Here is a 23,634-nt window from a genome sequence, read left to right as displayed (position 1 = left end):
AAGACTATTCTTTACTTCAGGAAGAGCTAAGAAACTGAAATACAAAGGTGAACAACATTCTGAAAAGAAATCTTTGTCAGGTGGGCAAGAAAAAAAGATTACATTTGATAAAAATTGGAAATGAGATATACCTTTCCTTAAGGATATTTAAAGATTTTTGTCCTAATTAAGATACTAAGAGAAGTATCCTCAAGCATGGATAAAGTTAGTTTTCACCATAATTTCATTACCCATTTGTGTTACTGCAAACTGATAGGATTATTGAACTCTTTTCTATCTTTCTAACAAATGACAGTTAGCTAAAATCTTCCCCTTGTATTTCTGAATTCCTAGAAGGCTTTTCTGTTTACCACTTTTAAACATTCTTTCTTATTTATGACGAATTCTTTGTCCGTTCTGACCTTTTCTCGTACGAGTAGTGTGATGGCAGGGGCTCCGTTAGCATTCTCATTGCCCTTAGTGTTGGCAATCTGTTTCAAGAACTCCACTTTTTTCTTGCTGGCCATAAAGATGATTTTGTCATCACAGAATACCATGATAGTATCAGTTAGTTCATAACCAAAGAGCCATGTCTACGGGAAAAGACAACAGTGTGAACAGATTAAAAAAAAAAAATCAATATATTTATATGTCTGAAATAAAGTATCTGGAATTAACTTCAAAATAATCTTGTAGTGTGAGAACCTGGATATAGCTTCCAATGAAATGAGATTAGTCAGTACTGTTCACTGAACTTTTTGTGAAAGAACTATTCTACACATCCTCTGTTTATCACGATAGCCACTACAGAGTACTTGAGACTGAGGACTGAGGAGCTGAAATTTTAATGCGGCTAGTGGCTACCATACTGAACAGTAGCTGATTCAATGACTCTCAGGGCTAAACACTGCTGTAAACTTCTCACCTGTAAGGCAGTTGATTTAGCATAAACAATTTCTTCATCAACACCCACTGATACAACAATGGCATCAACGTTGGCATACTCATCTTCTCCTTTCTGAAAGGCAGAGTAGATAATTTGGTTATTTTCTTTTCATATGAGCACAACAGGAATATATCCAAGATAACACATAATTTTTTCCTAATGGAAATTCAAAGTTTAAGGTACATATATACTTGGCAACCTTACTGTAATTACTTACTCTATTTTTAAAATAGCTTTCTGAGACAAAATTCATATACAATTCACCAACTTTAAGTGTAAAATTCAGTGGTTTTCAGTGTATTCAGTTACACAACCATTACAATCTAATTTTAGAAATTTTTCTCTCTCCCCCCCAAAACCCATTAGCAATAATTATCCACCTCCTCTCAGTCCTAGCAACCACTAATCTCATTTGTCCCTAAGGATTTGTCTATCATGGACATAATATTCTTTCATGGTTCGTATGTTTTAGCAAGTGTCAATACCACATCCCATTTTATTGCTAAGTAATATTCCATTATGTGAACATACTATATTATATCCATTCAACTGTTGGATATTTGAATTGTTTCCATTTTTTGGCTATTATGAATAATGCTGCTATAAACATTAGTAAGTTCTTCTGTGCACATATTTCTCTTGAGTATATATCTAGGTGAGAAATTGCTACTTATATAGTAACTCTATATTTAACTTTCTGAGGAAACACAAGACTGTTTTCTAAAGTGCCTGCACTGTTTCACAAATTTCTTTCCCAAAAGTAATGTGTGAGGGTTCCAATTTCTCCACATGCTGACCAACACTTAACTTTATTATAGCCATCCAATGGGTATGAAGTATCTCACTGCAGTTTTGATTTGTATTTCCACAATGGTCAATGATCTTAACTGAGCTCCCAGTCACGTGATTCTGATGATTTGTATACCTATTTGGAGAAGTGTGTGTTCAGATCCTTTTCCCACTCTGGGTTATTGCTTTATTACTAAGTCGTAAGAGTTCTTTTTTATACGTAAAAGTCTCTTATCAGATACGATTTGCATTTTTTTCTCCTGTTCAATGGATTTTCCTTTTACTTTTGTATGGATGTCCTTTGAAGCACAAAAGTTTTTTATTCTGAAGAAGTCCAAATTCTTTTCTTGTGCTTTTGATGTCACATGTAAGGTGGCTTTGCCTAACCCAAGGACACGAAGATATACTTTCTTCTATAGAAGTTTTACAGTTTTAGCTCTTATATTTACATTTATGCTTCATTTTGAGTAAAGTTTGTGTTCAGTGTAAGGAAGGGGCCCAACCTCTTTTCCCGTCCCCAAATTGTCTTGGCACCACATCAAAAAAGAAATGATGTAAATGTGAAGGTTTATATCTGGATTCTCAATTTTATTCCACTGAGTTACATGACTGCCCTTACACTAGTATATTGCTTTGATTACTGCAGCTTTGTATTAAGTCCTGAAATTGAGATCTGTGAGTCCTCCAACCATTAGCTACTCCTGAACTGTTCTATAAAACCAAAGCACTGATAACTGTGAACTATAAGGTCAAATCTCTGATTTCCCTATAAAGTCAAGAAAAATATCTACAGGGAATGCCCTGGTGGTACACTGGTTAGGACTTTGAGCTTCCACTGTAGGGGGCCTTGGTTCGATCCCTGGTTGGGGAACCAAGATCATACAAGACATGTGGCATGGCCAAAACAAAACAAAACCTACATACATAATGCTATAAATCAATAATATCTCAATTTTAAAAAATTTCTTTAAGATTCTTCCATATTTTGGCATCCTGGATGCCAATCTGGATCCAAATAAAATAGCAATTGAGGGTTCTGCTGCATTTCTCTAGCAAAACAAAATATATAACCCAAAGGAGTTACTATATAGTAACCTTATACATTCCCTCACTGATTTTCACTGAGAAAATGTTTACCTTCAGGTTAGTAAGATTTTATCATTAGTTCCCACTGATGATGCAAAAACAATGGTAATTAAAACTGCTAGTGCCTTAGCATAAATCAAGGTAGTGGCACCAAGCTATGTTCATCACTACTACACACTCAATAGAAAGGAAAAAAAAAGCCAGTTTCACTTAGAAAATGTCCTTGATACAGTAAAAATGACTAATATTATAAAATCCTAATCTTTGAATATATGTCTTTTTAATAGTCTGTGTGAAGAAATGGAAAGCACATCCAAAGCACTTCTGTGTGTACACTGAAGTATGACAGCTGTCTCAAGGAAAAGCACTTGTATCAATTCAATTACTTCAGTAATAAACTAGTCACAGACTTGGATATCTAGCATACATTTTCTCAAAAATGAATGAAGTGAGTCTATCACTTCAAGGAAAATGAAAGAAATGTGTTGTTAATGATGAAATTTGAGCCTTCAAACAGAAATCAAAATTGGAAAACCTTGTACTCACCATTGTGAACTTGACAACTTCTCAACTTATTCAAGAACTTTTCTGATGATAGCAGCAGAATATTAACATACACAATTCTCCAACATTATATAATGAAGCATGTACATTTACCAGATGTATACAACTGAGGGAACAATATTTTCCAAATAACCAGCGAATGATGTTACAAAATTGTAACTTGAGTATGAAAGGTCACTGTTGTGGTTTTAAATTCCACATTACAACTAACTTTCAAGAGATAACCACTTCCAGGGAATTCCCTGGCAGTCCAGTGGTTAGGACTCAGCATTTTGACTGCCAAGGGCCCAGGTTCAAACCCTGGTCAGACAACTAAGATCCCATAAGCCGAGAGGCCAAAAAAAAAAAAAAAAAGAGAGAGCGATTAACTACTTCGAGTTTTAGTGTAGTAACAAAGACTATCCAGTTATCTGAAGAGTTTATTAAAATTTCTCCCTTTTCCAACTTTATGTATGTACGAAGCCAAATTTCTTTCTATATTTGATCAAGCCTATATAAAGAAAGGTTGTGGGGAGCGGAATAATTTAAGACTGTAAAAGGGTCCTGTTATCAGGGTTGGGGACCACTGTCCTGCGATCCCTGATGTGGCGTAACAACAACTCTGGCATCAGGTCGTCTCTCCTCCCCGCTCTGCCACGTACATTCCAGTTCTTCAGTGAACAGGGGATTCTGTGGCAACAGCATTACTAGTACCTTGATAACCCCCCAAAATTAGCAACAGTTACTCCCCTATATTTATGCGTTTTGGCTACCAATACATAAATTTTTTCCCTAAACATGTCTTCAAAAATACCACTGAAACTAACCAAAAAGTCTCTTTTAGTATTTTTTGATACTTAAAATCTTAGTCAAAATTTTTCCACAAAGAAAAGGGTATCAACATGCACAAAAATTCAAAACACACAGTAATAAATTTTTAAAAAGTTGTTGTTCAGCCACTAAGCTGTGTCTGACTCTTTACAATTCCATGGACTGCAGCATACCAGGCTCCTCTGTCTTCCACTATCTCCCAGACCTTGCTCAAGTTCATGTCCATTGAGTTAGTGATATACAAAGAATATAATTACATAATTAATCATTAATAACATAGGAAAACCATACAAAGTTATCTCAACATAACTGAAAATAGGAAGTGAGAAAAAAAGACCTATGTACTCAGATTTTTTATGAGGATATGGGAAACCAATCCACCAAATCTCAAGGATTTCCATTAATATAAAATGTCTGGTTTTCTACTGTCCATCAAAAATGTGAGAGGATGAATCCTAATCTCTCTTGGAACCCAGCTGCTCTGACCATTTCATAGAATATTTCTGACTGATTCTTTATAAACACCAGGAGAAATAAATGCAGAATATCTAAAGATAATAAATTTCAATACAGTTTTTTCTAAAAATGTGATTCAATGAAAAGGATTACAATAAAGTCAACAATTTTGACAGCAAAGCCCTGGACACTGTTTTGTATTTTCAAATCTTATAAGGCATATAAATGCAGATTAAATCTGAAAATAGTCTTCTGAAACTATGGGAGATTAATAATCCACTTGTAAAACTTCCATGATGGGAGTAGGGTGGGGGGGAGGCTCAAGGAGGGGTTATATGTATACTTGTAGCTGACTCATTCGTTGTACAGCTAAAACCAATGCAACGTTACAAAGCAATTATCCTCCAATTAAACACAAATTAAACAAAAATAATGTTACCCACAGTAACATTTTAATAAATCATATACAATACTAAAATATTTTCAGATTAATTTATGCCTGGAATTTGTTTTAAAGTACTGGAGTGGGGGACTTTCCTGGTGGTCCAGTGGGTAAGACTCCATGCTGCCACTGCAAGGAGCATGGGTTTGATTCCTGGTCATGGTACTAAGATCCCAGATGCTGCACACTGTGGCCAAAAAAATAAATGAATAAACAAACAAAAAAATGAATAACAAAAAATATTGGGGGTGTGGGGCAAAAAAAAAGCCACAAGGCTAGCTGCTGCTGCCCCAGGACCAGTTGTACAGTCAGTTCCAAGCACTGGCTATTTGAGATAGCTGGGGCTCAACTCTGCTGCTTAAACAGCCTCAGATTCCCACCTAACCTCTTCTGCTTGGGAGATCTTTAGGACTCAGGCTTGGCCCCTTGTCAAATCTGGACAAATTCCTGTGCTCCCTTTTTGAGATGAACCATTTTACAGCAGTGACTCCTGGTGTGCAGACTCTCAACATTCACCCAATCCGCTCTGTCACCAAATTCTCCCACTTTCCAGTCTGTCTGGTCCACTTAACACGCAAGTGTTGCTGAAACAGGTGTTTCAGATGGGAACAGTATTTACTGAGCAGGCACTTTCTGTACGTAACCTGTAAGCCTCATGATACAACTTCAGCTGCAGTAGGCATCATCATATTCAGAACCCCCAATCAAGACCTAGCACAATCAAAACTCCCACACAAACACATAGGCAGTTCTCACACTAATGATTTAGCTTTTAAAAAAAGAGGTGCTGAAATTCTAATTAAAATACACATATTAAGATGGATATTTTTCATTAGGATACAGGTATTATAACAGTATAAAGATATACTTTTCTACCACCTCTGTCTCTTTCAGCTAAAAGAACAGAATACTTTCACTGGGTCCTAAAGATAAAAATGAATTTCTTTGGGAAGTTCCTGATTTTTATCTACAAGGAGACCTAGAATCATTTGACTAACTTTTCTGCCTTTTATGTAGAGAGAGACAGTAAGCCTACTGGGTGAGGGCTCACTCTGAAGACAGCCTGCCTGGGCTCAAAGCCATGACCTCACCCCTTATTGTCACCCAATCTTTCTGTGTTCCAATATCCTACATCTTCACATCTCTAAGTGTTGCTGTGAGAATTAAACTAGCAAATGTATATGAAATACTTAGAATAGGGCCTAGCTCATAGTAACTACTATGTGTTTGCCATCATTATTATTAAAGACCAAAATGTAGAAGAAACACAGGCAAAATACTCTCACATAAATTATAGCAATATATTTTTTGGATCTCTCTCCTAAAGCAAAGGAAACAAAAGCAAAAACAAACAAATGAGACCTAATTAAACTAAAAGCTTTTGTACAGCAAACCACTGACAAAATGAAAAGAAAACCCTTTAAATGGGAGAAAACATTTACAAATGATATGAACTAATATATATATCCAAAATAGATAAACAGTTCACACAACTCAATATATATTTTAAAAAAAAAAGCCCTATTAGAAAATGGGCAGAAGACCATTTTTCCAAAATAGACACACATGGCCAACATGAAAAAGTTTTAACATCATTAATCACTAGAGAATTGCAAATCAAAACCACAACGAGGTATTCTCACACCAGCTAGAATGGCTATCATCAAAAAGAACACAAACAACAAATGCTGGCAAGGATGTAGAAAAAAAGGAACCCTTGTGTAATCCATTGGTGGGAATGTAAATTTGTGCAGCCACTGTACAGTATGGAGGTTCCCCAAAAACCGAAAATTAGAACTATCATATGATCAACAATTCTACTCCTGGGTATATATCTGAAGAAAATGAAAATATTTCTTTGAAAAGATATATGTGCCGCAATGTTCACTGCAGAATTATTTACAACAGCCAAGATATGGAAGCAACCTAAGTGTCCGTCAACAGATGAACAGATAAAGATGTGGGGTGTATATACACACCCCCATATACAATGAAATACTATACTCAGTCATTAAAAACAAATGAAATTTTTCCATCTCCAACAACACAGACAGACTTGGAAAGCATTATGTACTAAGGTTAGAGTTTTTTGGAAGATGCGAGAGTGGTAAATGACTAAGTGCCTGATAAGCATTCTTAGCCAGAAGATATCAATGTTAAGTGTGTGTATCTCATTAAAGCCTTTATAGGCTCAGGACTCAGGAGGCACCAAGTATTAGAGAAGAGAAAAGGGATATATCATACATGGTAAGTTCAGGGCTAACAACAGAAGTCTGGTCAGCAAGCTTAAGTCCCTAGTTCGTGAAAGTCCTGAGAAAACTCCTAACCCTCCCACAAAAACAATGCATTCTCTGAAGAAAGGGGCTCAAAAAGCTCTAGATATTAGGTCCAGCAGAAGGCAATTAATAAATGCTGAGGAATTCAATGAAAGTCTGTTCTTTTTAAAGTCAATGATTTAATTGATTTTAACATAAATTCTGTATTATCAAAATACAAATGGAGGTGGCTTCTGGTATTAAAACAGAGATAACAGCAAAATTCAAAATTATTAGGCTAGAACCTAAAATTATGTAGATATTGAGAATCATAGCAGAAATTAAGCATTATTTTAGTTCGGAGACTCCTAGGAGACAAGACCAAAATGGAACTAGTAGGTTAAATTGTTCTCTTAGTTTAATAGAAAGAATGCAATTTTATTAGCAGAAATTTTTCTTGCATTGAATCCTAAGTGGACTTTTTAAAAGTAGTTACTTTTAGAAATAAGAAGACAGAGCTTAGTTCAAACACTGTTTGGTAGAAAATAGTCAATTGTCTTTCAATTGACCATTTCTTTCCCTCACCTTAATAAATGCCAAGAGCACATTTCCTGTGTATGCATGCACAGTCGCTAAGTCCTGTCTGCTTCTCTGAGATCCCTCCAGGCTCCTCTGTTCATGGGATTTTCCAGGCAAGAAAACTGGAGTGGGTTGCCATTTCCTCCTCCAGAAAGTCTGTTTTTTTGAATGACAACTGCTCCAAAGACAAGAATTAGTGAGTTTTTCTTTGGTCACCACCAAATTCCCAGAAAATACTCGAGGATACTGCCAGTATCTGAGGGGTTCTCCAGGGAATAAGCTAATCTATTTACTCTACCATAACCTCTCTACTAGTTGAGAGACCCAATTCATGCAGAGCTTCCCACCAGTTTCTTATTACCGTAGTCTTAACACAAACGAGTAGCCAAGGCTCAATTTGATTTTTGTGAAGTGTTCAACACATAAGAGAGAAAGCAAAGAAATCCAGGGGAAACAGACATGGCAGAGGACAGAAGATAAAAATAAAACACCCCCCAAACAAGAAATAAATATAGTATATCTATGAAGCAAGAAAAAATAGGGGATAAGAAAGAACTTAGGAAAAAAAATGTGATGAAGTCAAGAAACAGCATCTGGAAGTAGACAATAAAGAGATAGAAAATGAAATGGAAAAGATAACAAATTTAAGCCAAAAGTTCTAAACTCCACTAAGCAGGAATTTCTGGGGGAGCAGGGGAGGAACAGATCACTGAGGAAATGGAGGGGAGAAAATGATCAAAGAATGCAAAATTCCAGCACTGACAGATGTGAGTCTTCAGACTAAAATGGCCCCCCACTTCCCAACTCAATGCAAAGGGTTAAAAAAAAAAAAAATTCATACCAAGGCAGTGAAATATCAAAACATGAGGAATAAAGAGATGTTTTACAGAGAACAATAGGCCATATATATTGGAACAGGAAGTAGAATCACATCACCCTTCTCAAAAGAAATACTGAATGCTTGAAGGCTGATAAATAGTTGACAAATTCTGAGCAGAATTCTCAGAGATTTTCAACCTTGAATTTTATACTAACTGAACTATTATTATTAACGAAAAGTAGAGACAAAACTTTTTAAGACACATAATGGCTCAAGAAACATCTATTCTCCGTATCCTTTCCTAAGAACCTCTTAGAGAAACGCTCTAACAAAACAAAGGAAAAAAAAAATCACAACATGGACTGCTGGATATAGGGGACACTGGAAGTTCCAAGGTTCAACAGACTGGAACGCAACCTGCACAGACAGAGCAGAATAATGTAAGGTTGAGTGGGTGGTGGTGGTTAAAAAACAAAAACAGAATAAAATATCTGTTGAGCACGAAAATTTTAGAATAAAAGACTGATGAGATTACGACAGATCTACAGGAAAAAATTAAGGCTAAGGACATTTAAAAGAGGAGAAAAACTGAAGCAATCAATGCCAGGAAAAATGAAAAAACTTAATAGTAACTTAATTATACTTTATTACCTCACCCAGCAGTGAAAATAGTTACATGAGTATAACAATGTAAACTGATTTTACTAAAAACTGGGGAAAAAAAAAAAATCACAGAGGGATGGATATGTGATAAAGGAAGTATGATAAAAATATTAACTGTATAAACTAGGTGGGGGGGGCACATGAGTTCTCACTGGAAATTTCTTTTACCTTTCTGTAGGCTTAAATATTTCATAACTATGTCAAGAAATTTACAGGAAGTATCAGGAGGAAGGGAAATTGAAATGTTATGGTGTAAGTTAAATTTAAATCCTAATTCTACCAAAACAAGGGTTAATATCTAAAACTGATAAACCAAGAAATATTGATAGCAGTATATAGATATTACTTTAAAATATAAAAGGAAGTGAAGAACTGGAAAGTGGGTGCTTCTGTGGCAGGTGACAGTTTCTTATGCTAAGGCTTTTCAAACAATTTGTTATTTTAAAACGTATGTATGTATTACATGACTAAAACGGATTTTTTTTAAATGCAAGGTAGATATCAATAATACAAGCGGTAAGGAATCAGCAAAAACTGTGACAATGGCGCCTGAATGATAAAAGTTGGGAGAATATGCAGCAGAGGAACAACTATTTTCCTTTGAAGCTAAAAGGGTATCGCATTACAAGAGGAAACAAAAATTTTTTAAGTCTCTAGTTATACCAAGGATACGAATCTAACTCATCACCCAAACAGATACAACTCTGAGAATAAAAAGGTATGCCATTAATTACACAGGGATAACAGGTAGACAGTTTCAGAAAAGGCAAGACTTATGATCACACTAAGTACAGCCTCCATAAAAATCTCTTCAAACCAAGATGGGGATGTATAAAAGCTCAAAAATCAAATTACCAGCATTTAATGAGGGCCTACTACATGCCAGGCACTGCACTTGTAATAGTGGCAAAAAAATAAACAAAAATGAGTAAGACAGAATAAACGAATCTCAACCTGCCCAGGTATTTACTTCTATCTAGCCTTCCTCTTTACTCAAGAAACCAAAGCACTATTTAAACCTTTCTCTAGTTCACTCCAGAGATAAGTGAGCAACCAAGATAGGTAGAAGCAAACTGTCATCTTGTTAAAAGCAGTATGAAAATTGCCCATATTTCAAAGAACCTTCCTAAGCCACAAAAGTCACTGCCTAGTCTTACAGAGCAATCCAGAACAAGAACTTGTCCACAACAAAAACCAGCAAAGAGCCAGAAATCACCACTCAAGAGAAACACTGACGCTATAGGTTATTAGTTTTCTCCATAGGCACAAACTTCCTCTTCAAGGCTGGGGCCACTCAGCTCCCCAGTCCTGATGGGTAGTGTAGTGCCACATGAATGAATGCAATGGATCAGCATTCCATTGGAAAACAGCTACCATTCTGATTTTTTAAATGGAATTCTTCTGGGTTAAAAGGCAGATGACTGAAGTCAAGGTTCACACACAGCCAGCATGTCCCAACAGTTAGGTCCCAAATGAGTTACAGGTATGCATGGGTACAATCTCCCCTCAGTTCTCAAAGCAGCTGGGATCCCAGGATAGTGGGTAACCTCCCCACTTGTACCCCCATGAAGTACTAATCCTATCACTTGGTTAAAAACAATCACAGTCATGAAAAGACTGGGAAGCTCTGAATAAGGACCCAGTAAGTATAAGAAGACAGGGGAGAAGCTCATGCTCACCACCCAGGGTCACTACCTAGGGGTCTCTACTGCAGAGACAGAAAGGTGCTGCAAACTCTTCCTGCTGTAGCAGTTCTCATTAAAAAAAAAAAAAAAGCCCATTATCTTATCCCTAAAATAACACTATTCACTCAGGTATAAGGTTTAAGGTTTGAAAAATTTCTACTCAAAAAAGGAAGTGTGTGATAATCCAACTCTTTTCGGGACATAATTAAACTGTAATTAAGAGATATATCTTATTTACAATAGCCTCACAAAATGTACCTTAAAATCAACTTGCAGATAAAGGAGATGAGGAAACACATTAGTTCCTACTCTTATTTTAAAAAAGAAAAAAAAATAGCCTTTACATGCTCTACAACTCTAGGTAGTTGTGTGAACAGCACTGGAGTTACAAGAAGCAACCACACCATTCTGTAAGGCTAATGCTTTAAGGGTATTTAAAACTTACAAGTGGGAACGGAGTCTAAACTAGTTTTTTAGTTAATTTTTGTCTTTGAAGATGGGAGTGGACAACACAAGTTTTGGGATTTCTATAATTAACTACAAGTTATTATTATTTCAAGGCCAATTTTCTTACTCAAAAAAGGAATAAGTGTAGAAAAGCAAATATAGCTTGCCCCTGTGTATTTCACTATTTTCCTGCTGCACCTAAGAGGATAAGCAACCAGAACTTATTCCGGAAACCACGATCTTTAGTTAAGCAGGTCGGGATAAAGTGCTGTAACCTGGAAGACTGCATAAAGCAATTCGACAGGTGGGGTCTAAGCACAGTTATTAAAACTCACAGTTATAACAAGGCAGGAAGTCTATTCAAATAAGATTTTTCATAACGACATGACAAATTTTGCCAAGTACATTTTTATACTGGCTTGTAACTTTGTAAGATCAGGATCTTATCATTTAACATGCTCCTTTCAAATGATAGAAGGGCCAAGATAAATTTTAGCATTTGAGAAACAAACAAAAAAATAGGGCCAATAACTTAACTTTCATGGATTTAAAGACTGTCATCGACATTGAGTTTACCAACGGGTCTTTAGGCCTCAAGTATTTCCCTAGTACATGCTTTGCATTTATCTACCATGTATGGGAACTTTGAGCTCTAAATTAATTTTAGCTTCAGTGAATGGTCTAGATAGGGTTATCTGATCAACTTCTGAATCACTGGGACTAGAAACAACCACTATAGCAAAGGTGTGTGAGGGGTCTATGAGTGGAAGAGCAGGCATTTGATTATTACTCACATCATAGTACTTATTAATCTTCAGGAAATATCTGGGCATTTAGAAAAGTATTTTTAATATGGATTACGTTCAAACTTTAAAAACATGACAGTGAGAGAACTTATAAAAACATCTGGTAGAAATTAACCAATAAAATTTTTAAAAGTAAATTTATTTCAGCTTTTGTCTAGCATAGTCCTTAGTTGTGCTTATAAAATGCATAAAACCCATTTTATTTTCAATCATCTAATCCATTTATGCCCAAAAGATAAAACGTGCACAGGAACCTTTAGTATGAACGGTAGGCAAATGATCAATTTTAATAGCTTAGTTTTTAGTAGATCAGTTTCAAAGGCAATTTACAATGCTGAAGTCAGAACTGATCATTTTTGTCAGGATGCTCTTCAGGTTTTAAAAAGCCCTCTTTAGCTTTATCTTCCCTGAATGACAACAGTTCAGAGGTCATACTTCAGCTGGATAGCTCAGAAGACACCACAGGATGCAATCAAATGTTTGAACTGATAAATTACCATCACAAAAATAAAATTTTAATTGCGGACTTTTCCAAGTAATCAATAATACCCAATCCTTAGACTAGAAACGGTAACAGCTCTTTTTCTAAACACGTGCCCTGGATCCTCAACCACGGAGAAAACGAATAAGGTTTTAAGCATCACATCGTTTTTCTGCATTACCAAAACCTGCAGGTTTTCAGCGTTAGATTTCTGTGTTACCCACGGCAGGGCCTAGAACAGGAGGCGGTTGCGCGTGAGCAGTATGTCTTTTTTTAACTCCAGCAAGAGCAACGCAAATGGTAAACGCCAAGAGCCCGATTCTCATCCTTCTGGCCCCTCCATCCATCCTTGACGAAATGGTTGTAATTCTGGCGGGACCTGGGGCACAACACTCTGGTTCTGGAAGGACAGAGCGAGTGCGTGGGTGTGTATGAACACTGGAGGAGGGGGCAGCAAGACGTGATCACGGAGTGGGAGGGAAGAATGATGATGCCTCTTCTAGGGCGGGAAGAAACTACGAGAGGTGGCTGTTATGCATGACGGGGGCAGGCACGCGGGGAAGATGGTGGTGGCCGCAGGGTAAGGTGATTACGGGGGGGATTCCCTGCTACAGGGTGGCGCTTGGGGTCGTCTACGGTGAATGATCCTGGAGCAACTAAATGGGCACGACCCTGAACCCGGGAATTCCTGACGGAAAGGGGAAAAAAGGCGCCGAGAAACGGGGTTATTATGGGATGGCAAAGGGGGGCTCCCTGGGGAAATTACGGGATCTATCTCACCCTCCAATTGCTGTACAGTCTCTTCACTCGTCGATAATAAGCGTCTTTGTCGAGAGTTACAGCCATAGCCACAGACGCCGCTTCTCCTCGGGTTCCGAGAATCACGCGAGGTCCCGGCTCCGCCACCCTCTCTCGGCCCCGGAATCCCGCACTCTCCCAGTGACCCGGAAGTATCGACCTCAGAGATGCCCTTTCCGCTTCCGGGTCCCGGCAGCGGTCGGAATTCTTTTTTAAAAAAATCCTTCCTCCGGAGGTTAGGGGGAGGAGAGGAAGGAAGAGTGGGAAAGCAACAAAACATGCAACGCAAAAAAAGCCCAGATTTTCGCGGGGTTTTCTTGTCAACTTAGCAACAGCCGCACGCGAGTCGACGTCATCACGTGATGCTCTGCCCCCGCCCTTACTCTGCCCGGGGCCGAAGTCTCCAGGAGCGCCGATTCCGTGTCGAGGAGGCGGCGGCGGCGGCGGCTGGACACTGAGGAGGCGGGAGTCTTGACGTGCCGGCCCCGCCCCATACAAACTGCCGCGCGCGGGTGCAATGGCCCCACCCATAGTCAAAGGAAGGGGAAACGGAGAGCGGGATCTGGGGTGGGAGTGGGAAGCCTACAGCATAACTGGATTTCTCTCGCTCCTAGAAAATGTGGGGAAGCAAAAGCCTCTGCCCCTCCAGGCCTGGTGATAGGACGCTGGGTTAGGGGCTCCAGGCAGACAGGGAGCTCAAGCCGGTAAGAGGGAGCACATCCTGCGGATAAACTGAACTTAGGCCCGCGCCACGGGGGAAGGACTTCACCTTTGAAAGGGAAATTAAATGCCCAGGCTTCATTTGAGCGCTAGGACGATTAGGGGAGGAGTCATAGGAAACAAATGCGAGCTCAAGCCGTGACAGCATCCTTCCAGCCAGCCAGTCCCCTGCCACAGTTCATGAAGTGACACCATTTTTACGCCTTCCCCGAAACAATTTCAGTTAATTCAAAACAAAATGTACGTGGGTCTTGATGGAAATTCTTCTTTCTCATCTCTTGGAGAACTTGGGGATTTTGAATCTGGGAACATTTTGCCTACTATTTTAGCTTAGATAATTTGGCAAGGTCAAAAGCCTATGCTTATGTACAAGCTTTTCACTGAGTAAGGATGACTTGTCTGCCCTATCCAAGGTAACTTCACACATTAACAGTAAGGAACTTTAAGAAAGTGGTGTTGAAATTACCCATCATGAACATCAACTGGTAATATTTATATTGGGTTTGAGCAAATATAGAACGAGGGAAGAGTGGGAAAGGATTAACTTAAATTTATTAATGCCAAGGGGAAGGAAGGTAACAGTTCCTGACCCTCCAGCTGTATCCACAGTTCGGTCAGGAACAGGCTCTGCCAGAGGCTAGTGCCAGCGCTACATAGTCTGTGGTTAATGGAGGTGTCTAGGGAGGGGTGAGCACGTTGGCTGCTCTAGTCTCCTTTCCTTCCCCAGAACCGAGGAAGTAATCATGTATTATTTTAGGAGTTCCCCTACCCACCCAATCCTCTCAAATTTGGAAGCAATCAGGTACAAGTGTTCTTTTTCCTTTTCACCTCCTGGAGTCCTGGGTCTCCCCACATCTCCCCTGCCCCTCCCACTTTTCCATAGTCCAAGGGCCAGAGTAAATGAAATACAGCAGCCACCCAAGCAATGGGGACCATGCTGGGTCTTCAGTCATCAGCATCTTCGCTGGAGTCTGAGTTGGCTGGCATCATAGGATCATCAATGAGTGAGAAGTCCCTTTCTGAGCTATCATAGCCCTGAGATAAATCATCATCATCATCTTCATCCTCATCGTCCTCATCCTCCTCAGGTTGCAGTGGTGGCAACCTCAAGGCAGTAGCAGAGGTCGTAGTGGCTGGTGAAGAAGGGTAGCCAGTGGCTCTCAGGCCTGGATGGTGATGGTGGTGATGGTGGGGGTGGGGGTGGTGGTGGTGGTGATGAAGCATGGTGCTGGAGTCTACATGAGGGGATGATGCTGCACCACCCATCACAAACGGCATAAAAGGCAAAGATGCAGAAGTGGCACTGCTGTGACCCAGAGATGACACAGATTGCAGGCCACTACTGCTGTGTTGGAAGGTATTATGCAGAGACAGGGACCCAGTGCCTCCACCCTGCATCAGGGCCATCATTTTAGAAAGGTCTGGTCGCGTCCTACGGGCCCGCTTCTTGCTGCTGTCTGGTGCAATAGGCCCTGGCAAAACCCGGTTCAACACAGTTTCAGCATGATGACCCTGGGAAGAAGGAACAGAAGATAGTAAAAGGAAGAAAAAACAAAACAGAAGTCAACAGAGTCCTAGCTTGCAAATGCTTTTTCATTGAACTACCTTTAGGAGGGGCAAAGTATAGTCCAATCAGACTTACTGGTAATGGAGACGAGGTAAAGCTGGATGTAGCAGGTTGAAACATTATGATGCTGAAGCTAAACGCAAAGATTTGACACTAACACTCATCTGAACCAGAGCTTTGATTTTTTTCCCACGACTACACTATACCTTTACTCTAGCCAACCATTTCAAAATTGCTTATTTTTGTTAATAAGAAGCCTGAGTAAGACAATGAATGAATCAGTACTTATACAGTATGCTCTCCTGATGGCAGATTGTTCACCTGATCTTACCATGTGAAAGACAGTACAACCATACTGACATAATCAATATTATCCTTCATTATGGCATCAGAATGGGGTAAACTCAAGAGAGACCAGATTAAGAGTCTAGATGTACAGAACACCAAAAAGACTACAGGATAGCTCCTTAGAAAATTTACTAAAATAATTTTTTTCCTCAATAAACTTACATATCTGCTGAATTTTGAATTGCTTCATGTAAATGAGCTCACAATAAATTCTGGTTAAATTCACGGAAGCTGGAACATTATTAGACCTAAGTACAATACTGAGTAAACTGGCATTAAACTCAGTTACAAACATCTCAATACTTAATTTTTTAGGCTTTTAAAATGTAACTATAATAACTACCAGCGTTTCCCTGGTAGCTCAAATGGTAAATAATCTGCCTGCAATGCACCCAGGTTCGATCCCCTGGGTCAGGAAAACCCCCCGGAGAAGAGAATGGCAACCCACTCCAGTATTTTTGCCTGGAAAAACCCCATGGACAGAGGAGCTTAGTGGGCTAGTCCATGGGGTCAAAGAGAGTTGGATACGACTGAACAACTAATATACTTTCACATAATAGCACCAAATCACATTAGGATGCAATAATAATACAATGCTAGATACATGATCAATTCTCCAATAAGAATATTGTACTAATCACATTATAATTTTCTGTGATTTGCTATGATCTTTTTCTTTCTTAGGGTTAACAACTGATTACAAAGAAGAGCAAAAGTACTTGAGGCAAAAATAGGTAATCCTGGAGAAAAAGCCTTCTTTACCGGCTGCTCTATAATGTTAAATTCAACACAGAGATGGTATCAGCCTTCTTGCCATCAGCCTCCCATATCAACCACTCTGCTTATCACACCCTTGGGCCCATGGAGGATAAGAGAGAAAAATAAAACATTCTTCCATGGCAACAATATTTGTATGAAACAACTTTCACCCAGTATAAAAGCAATACATCTTATAAATTCACCTCATAAATAAATATTATCTTATGGGCAAAATAACGTTTCAGAATTTGTTAAATGCAAATGATATTTTTCATTTGGAAATTTTGTTAAAAGATAAACCATGTGGTTTTATATATATATATATACACACACATACACATGTATATAGAAGATCAAAAGGGGAATGATTAGATAAAGTGAATATACAAAGTATTAATCCATTTAAATGTTTACCAAACCCTGATTTATATGTTTATATTTACACAACTATTGTCCAAAGTAAGGGAAACATAGCCAAGGGAAACTTTCGCAGTTATATTTTGATGGAAAGGATTATGGGTTCTTAATCCACCAAATCTATAACCATATAAAAGTATAAGTACACTTGCAAATCATGGAATAACATAATTACCAAAATTGTTGTTATAAACTATAGAAAATGATTTCCTGTCTTTTTCCATTACTGGCATATTATTAATGATTCTCAACATCTTCTGTGTTGAGAAGCCTATTAAAACATGGCTGTTTTAATAGGTTCCAAATCACTTCTTGAGGGAGGCTGTGCTGTGCAGCCTTGCAGGTTCCCTCATCAGGGACTGAACCCCAGGCCCTCAGCAGTGAAAGCACAGAGTCCTACCCACTGGACTGCTAGAGAATTTCCCAAATCACTTCTAAAATATAAAACTTTTAAGAGATGATCTGCTCCCAAACCTTCAATTTTTCAGGATATACAAATTTAAAAAGTTAAAAGGATTTGCCCAAAATCCCTTAGTCATAGAAAAGCAGGATAAAGCACTGAATTTTCTAACATGTCTTACTAATTCTTACATTTTAATATGCTTGAAGTGCTAAAGTTAGCTTTTAGAATTTCATGCTCTTCTAGAGATGAGGATACTACAGGACTATAAAAATATCAATAAAAACATTATGGCTTCTTTGTGAACTGAGGATAAATTTTCTCAAACATACAGGGGAAAAAAAGATAAACAACATTAAATAATTTCTCTAGTCATATCTAGCCTGGGAACAGAGTGGTAATATCTCAGTTTCACTCACCTTTTTTCCATTTCTAGAGTTAGCTGTCTGTACTGGTTCTATTCCCAAACAGTTCAATTCTGCCTTATTATTTTTTTTATACCTCTGCCATTTCTGTTTTCTGCGATCCTCCATATACTATAAGAGAAAAGTTGCAGTTATCCTAAAAGAATAAAACTTCTCTGGAGTAATTATTAAGGTACTAGTGTCTATTCTGACCATAATGCTTATTGTGTGAATAAAGGATTAATCCTAGTGGAAAACTGCCATTAAGCAGACTTCTCCAAAAAAATTAGGTGTGATTATATACTAGCTCAGTGCCTAGCATTTAGTTTAACAAGTACTGGAACATTATTTTGATCCTCATAACGACTCTGTGAAATAGGAAGACTGAATATAATTACTCTTATTTTGCCGATGCAGAAACAATGACATAATATGGCATGCTTCTTCCCTCTCACACAGCTTAAATATCAAGGGAATGACTTTAAATCTAGCTGGATGGAACTGCCACTCACCGCTAGAAATCGGGGATCGACAGCGAACTCTGGATGACCCTGTAACCACATCTCCAGTTCAGCCCGGCGAGGGGCATCCTCACCCACGAGCAAAGTACCATCCACCTTATTGATGACAGGGATCCGGGTCTCCAGGTCCACATCAAGGTGATTAGGCTCTTCCATGCACTCCACCTCCAGCTGCAAACCCAGAATCCACCCCCATGAGCACATACTCTTATGAGTAGGGAGGGAGGGGGAGCAGAGCCAATGGTAGCCAGAAATAGTATCTTCTACTCCCTCAATCCCAACTGCCTTCATCAGTTACTGGGAACAGAAAGATTTTATCTAATCATCATGTTAAAGACTTTCTCTACCGCTTACCTCAACTAGCTTCTTTCTGTTCCCTTTCTTCTTATGAAAAAGAGGATGTCCATCTCCCATTACTCCATTAGCCATCAACTTGTGCTTTTGGAATGTTAACTTCAATCCTTCCTCCTAGAAAGACACCCGACCCATCCAAGATGTCACACAGCATGTTTTTAAAACAAAGATTAACTTTAGAGGGAATTAAGTAAAGGTCATCCTCTGGTTCAATGATGGTGAGAAAAAAGGCCATCTAACTAATGGGTGCAAACTAGAAATACAATAAGACTTATATATTTTTCCTTAGAAAGACTTCATTTCTTGACTCAGTGCCCCTCAGGTTGATTTAAGAGAAGTAGAATTTATCTCAGTAACACCCAATGCAGGGAAAATTCCCCTACCTGGTGTCTCAGAATTAGCATGGCAACTCATCACAGGGGCAAAATCCTGATATTCCTGTCATGTAACTAAAACATTTTTCTTGTTGAATACTTAATAACCATCTACTAGGGTTCATTAGGGAAGAGCATCAGGAAAAATAAAATTTCCATCCATTTCCCAAACAATACTGATTTAATTTCAGTAGGAATAATTTCTTTTTATTTTTAATAAGACCCATAACACTTTAGTATCATTTTAATAGCTTTTCCATAATTTGATTTCAATTTTTAAAAACTAGGTTTCTAGGGTCTACAAGCAAGCCACTCAAAAGAACCCTTTTAATCTAGCCACTAGGAGATACAAGGGCTTCCCTGGTAGCTCAGCTGGTAAAGAATCTGCCTACAATGCAGGAGACCCTGGTTCGATTCCTGGGTTGGAAAGATCCGCTGTAGAAGGAATAGGCTACCCACTCCAGTATTCTTGGGACTTCCCTGGTGGCTCAGATGGTAAAGAATCCACCTGCAATGTGGGAGACCTGGGTTCGATCCCTGGGTTGGGAAGATCCCCTGGAGGAGGGCATGGCAACCCACTCCAGTACTCTTGCCTGGAGAATCCCCATGGACAGAGGAGCCTGGTGGGCTACAGTCTATGGGGTCACAAAGAGTCGGAGACAACTGAGTGACTAAGCATTCACAGGAGTCAACTCAAGTCAATATAAGATCCCTTCCTTTACTTTAGTGACTTTTCCTCAACGGATCTTTGTGAGCTCTAATTTCTTTTTTCTCTTCTGATTTTTAAGGTTAGCTGACCAAATGAGCTTAATATTAATGTTATGTTCATAAAACTAGTTAAGAAGAATTACAGCCTCCTTCCTCACTTCCCAGTGCCTAAATGCTCAGCTTACATCTTTGATCTGAACCGTAAACTCCTTCTCATCCATGCCTCGGCGAAGTTTGGTGAACTGAGCTGCTGCTGTGGTGACTGCAGACACTTCCTCCTCTGCCATGGAAGCTGCACTGCTACTTCGTGGTGTGGGGACTGGAGAGTCACCATATTCTCCTGGAGTCAATGAGGGACTGTCCAGCAAGTGGTTGCCTGGCCCCAAAATTCCTCCTGTTACCATTTCCTGGCTCCGGCGATTAGAAGGCCACTTCCCTGAGAGTACAGCCTGGCAGACGAGGTCAATACGGTTTATCAGGACACGATCCTGAGTGGGGGAAAAAGAAATCAATTAGTCATGTGATCCTGTGACAAGTAACTGCACCATCATTAAGATAAGTAAAAATTATATGTCGAAAATGAGGGAGGTAAGAGTAATAGAACCCAAAGTCGACAGGTAAGAGCTTCATGAAAAAACATGTACCACTAAACATAATCGAAGAGACCTAGAACCATCTACTTGTTCTCTGTATATGTCACTCTTTTTAGAATTTTATTTTTCATTGGAGGATAATTACTTTATAGTATTGTGACGGTTTCTGCCATACATCAACAAGATTAAGCCACAGGCATATGTCCCCTCCGGCTTAAACTGCCTTCCCACCTCCCTCCCCGCTCTACCCGTCTAGGTTGTCACAGAGCACTGGCTTTGTGTTTCCTGAATCATAAAGCAAATTCCCACTGGCTTTCTGTTTTACAGTAATGTACATTAACTAGTGTTTCAACACTAGTCTCTCAAGTCATCCCATTCTCTCCCTTCCTGTGACCAAAAGTCTGTTCTTCATGTCTGTGTCTTCATTGCTGCACTGCAAATTCATTAGTTCCATCTTTCTAGATTCCATATATATGTGTTAATATATGGCATTTGTCTTCCTCTCTCTGATTTAGTTCACTTTGTACAATAGGCTCTAGGTTCATCCACCTCATTAGAAATGACTGAACTCTTGTTCCTTTTTATGGATGAGTAATATTCCATTGTATATATGCAGCACAATGTCTGTATCCATTCATCTGTTGGTGGACATCTAGGTTGCTTCCATGTCCTAGCTATTGTAAATAGTGCTGCAATGAACATTAGGATACATGTGTCTTTTTTCAATTATGGTTTCCTGAGAGAATATGCCCAGTAGTGGGATTGCTGGGTCATATGGTAGTTTTAATCCTACTTTTTTAAAGAATCTCCATACTATTCTCCATAGTGGCTGTATCACACTATATTTTCAGACTCAACATGTCCAGTAATGAGGCTGTTACCTTGGGCCACTCAGAAGCTCTCTGTCTTTCTTGTAGCAGCAGAAGCTCAGGGGTCATTTGTTCTCCATCTTCATTTGGGAATCCATCTTGGGACATAGGAAGGGACAGGAGACTCTCTTCATCATAGAGCTTTGAGCGGGACTGGTCAGCAGCTAGGGATCGATCACACAGAACATGTAAGCAAAGGTGGAAGAATAAAGTTACACAGGAATGGTATTGTATAGACTTTAAATAAAGGCCCTAAGAGTAACAGATCTCTTCTGATATTCTATCAAATTAAAATCTGAATCTTAGAAAATGCATTTAGAAAAGAAGGGAAATGCAGAGAGGGGGGAATGGGGAAGACGGCCAACAGCCTGTCACATGCACTCACTCAGCTTCTCTTCCTTCTCGTCCTCACTCTCATCAGTGCTGGAGCTGGAGCTGGATGAGGATGAGGAAGAAGAGGATGATGGTGACAGCTTGCTCAAGTCCAGCTCAGAGTCTGAATCATCCTCATCCTCCAGTTTGACTGGTGGAACACTTCGGGAGACCAGAGGGGTAGTATCAGAGGGGGCTACTCGCATCTCATAGTCTTGTGGGGTTGGTCGGCTCCTGGCCACCACCTCATGCTCTAGCTTTAAAGTCAGACTCTCCAGACTGGGGACCTGGGCAGCTGTCTCCTCAGGTGGCTTTTCAACAGGAGCATCTGGGCGCAGGGGCAGTGGTGAGGCAGTGCGCGAGGTGTACTGCTGGTGGAGCAGTGGAGTAGAGCAGCGTGACAGGGATGGAGCTGGGGCTCCTGCCTGATGGTTCTGCATATAATTCATACGGGCAGCCAGGAAAGAGAAGTCTGGGTCCTGCATGATGTTGCAGTCTGTTTGGCTCACCCCGTGGCGGGCTGCCCCTCGTAGAAGCTCCCCGTCATGCCGAATGGGCTCCCACCACTTGGGCAATTCAGGACCTGGAGGCTGACATAATGCCAGCCGATCTTCCAAAAGAGGGTGGCATAAAACTTGTTCCCGTAAGCGCCGAAGCAATTCAATACGGTAGAGAGTCCGTGAGGCCCTTTCCTCAGTGATGGGCTCAATAAACAGATTAGGGTCCGGGGGTTCTGCAGGAGATAAGGGTAGAAGAAATGAACTAAGAGCTGGTTCTGTCACAATCCATGCCCACTCACTCAAGATCTTCAGTCTTGCTTACCATCTCCAGCTGCCGGGGGAAGGCGGCACACTTGGCGGCACATGGCCACAAAGCCATGGAAATATTTGGTAAGGCTTTCATCTGTTTTTTTGTCCAGTCGGGCAAAAGTACGGAAGCGATCCCAATGGAACTGCATGGTATCAGGGTCATACTCCACACCAAAGGTAGAAACCACTCGATAGAAATCAGTTTGCTCACGCCTTGTCCATCTACAAAGGGAGGACGAATAAGGCAATAGTGGTCAGAACCCAGGGACTGGTTACTTCTTAGTATGGCGTGGAATATTTGAACACACTAAAAATGAAAGTTGGCAGGGAAGGGGGGGGGGCGGGCAGGGAGTCCCCAAAGAGCAGAAGAGGTAGTTTATAACAAGGAATAATTTAAGAATTAGCAAGCTAAGGGGGAAAATGATGCAAAAAACTCAATGAGGATGACTATGTACAAGACCTTCCCAGGAGTTATGGTTAAGTATGGTTTTACAGGGGTTAAGTATGGGTTGCAGGTGTATAACAAAGGCCAAAGAAGTGGTCCCTCTGTGAAAAGTGAAAGTACTAGTTGCTCAGTCATGTCCAACTCTTTGCAACCCCATAGACTGTAGCCCTCTATGCTCCTCTGTCCATGGAATTCTCCAGACAAGAATACTGGAATGGGTAGCCATTCCCTTCTCCAGGGGATCTTCCTGACTCAGGGATCAAACCCAGGTCTCCTGCATTGTAAGCAGATTCTTTACCGTCTGAGCCAACAGGGATGCCATAATCCTTCCTAAGATGCTTTTCAATATAGGGCCCATAGTTGAAGAG

At 39.7% G+C, this 23,634-nt stretch overlaps 2 protein-coding genes and 1 non-coding gene across 29 annotated transcripts in view; all 3 read right to left on the bottom strand.

The window, feature by feature from the left end:
- Positions 1-13,746, bottom strand: part of SUPT16H (SPT16 homolog, facilitates chromatin remodeling subunit) — a 35,682-nt gene extending 21,936 nt beyond the window's left edge. Inside the window, exons 1-3 of the mRNA XM_004010368.6 lie at positions 13,589-13,746; positions 905-997; positions 402-572 (exon numbers count right to left, since the gene is read on the bottom strand). Coding sequence (XP_004010417.1) covers positions 402-572; positions 905-997; positions 13,589-13,654 — 330 coding nt within the window. The 5' untranslated portion in view covers positions 13,655-13,746. The remainder of the gene's footprint in view (positions 1-401; positions 573-904; positions 998-13,588) is intronic.
- Positions 13,747-14,861: 1,115 nt separating this feature from the next.
- Positions 14,862-23,634, bottom strand: part of CHD8 (chromodomain helicase DNA binding protein 8) — a 56,675-nt gene continuing 47,902 nt past the window's right edge. For 15 of the 27 annotated variants that reach the window (XM_042252158.2, XM_060418981.1, XM_042252161.2 and 12 more), the window contains 8 exons: positions 22,835-23,043; positions 22,026-22,745; positions 21,653-21,804; positions 20,364-20,666; positions 19,097-19,210; positions 18,734-18,913; positions 18,237-18,353; positions 14,862-15,838 (listed from right to left, as the gene is read on the bottom strand). In XM_042252158.2, coding sequence (XP_042108092.1) covers positions 15,272-15,838; positions 18,237-18,353; positions 18,734-18,913; positions 19,097-19,210; positions 20,364-20,666; positions 21,653-21,804; positions 22,026-22,745; positions 22,835-23,043 — 2,362 coding nt within the window. In that variant the 3' untranslated portion in view covers positions 14,862-15,271. The remainder of the gene's footprint in view (positions 15,839-18,236; positions 18,354-18,733; positions 18,914-19,096; positions 19,211-20,363; positions 20,667-21,652; positions 21,805-22,025; positions 22,746-22,834; positions 23,044-23,634) is intronic. The other 12 variants (XM_060418984.1, XM_060418987.1, XM_060418997.1 and 9 more) reach the window with 1 other exon arrangement.
- On the bottom strand, positions 19,410-19,518 carry LOC114115083 (small nucleolar RNA U6-53/MBII-28). Its single transcript, XR_003589581.1, has one exon. It is a non-coding gene; the product is annotated as a small nucleolar RNA U6-53/MBII-28 (small nucleolar RNA).

This window comes from Ovis aries, chromosome 7 (assembly GCF_016772045.2).
Source record: "Ovis aries strain OAR_USU_Benz2616 breed Rambouillet chromosome 7, ARS-UI_Ramb_v3.0, whole genome shotgun sequence".
Classification (NCBI taxonomy): Eukaryota; Metazoa; Chordata; class Mammalia; order Artiodactyla; family Bovidae; genus Ovis; species Ovis aries.
The sequence above is the reverse complement of the archived record's forward strand: the minus strand, read 5'-3'. Positions and strand labels throughout refer to the sequence as shown.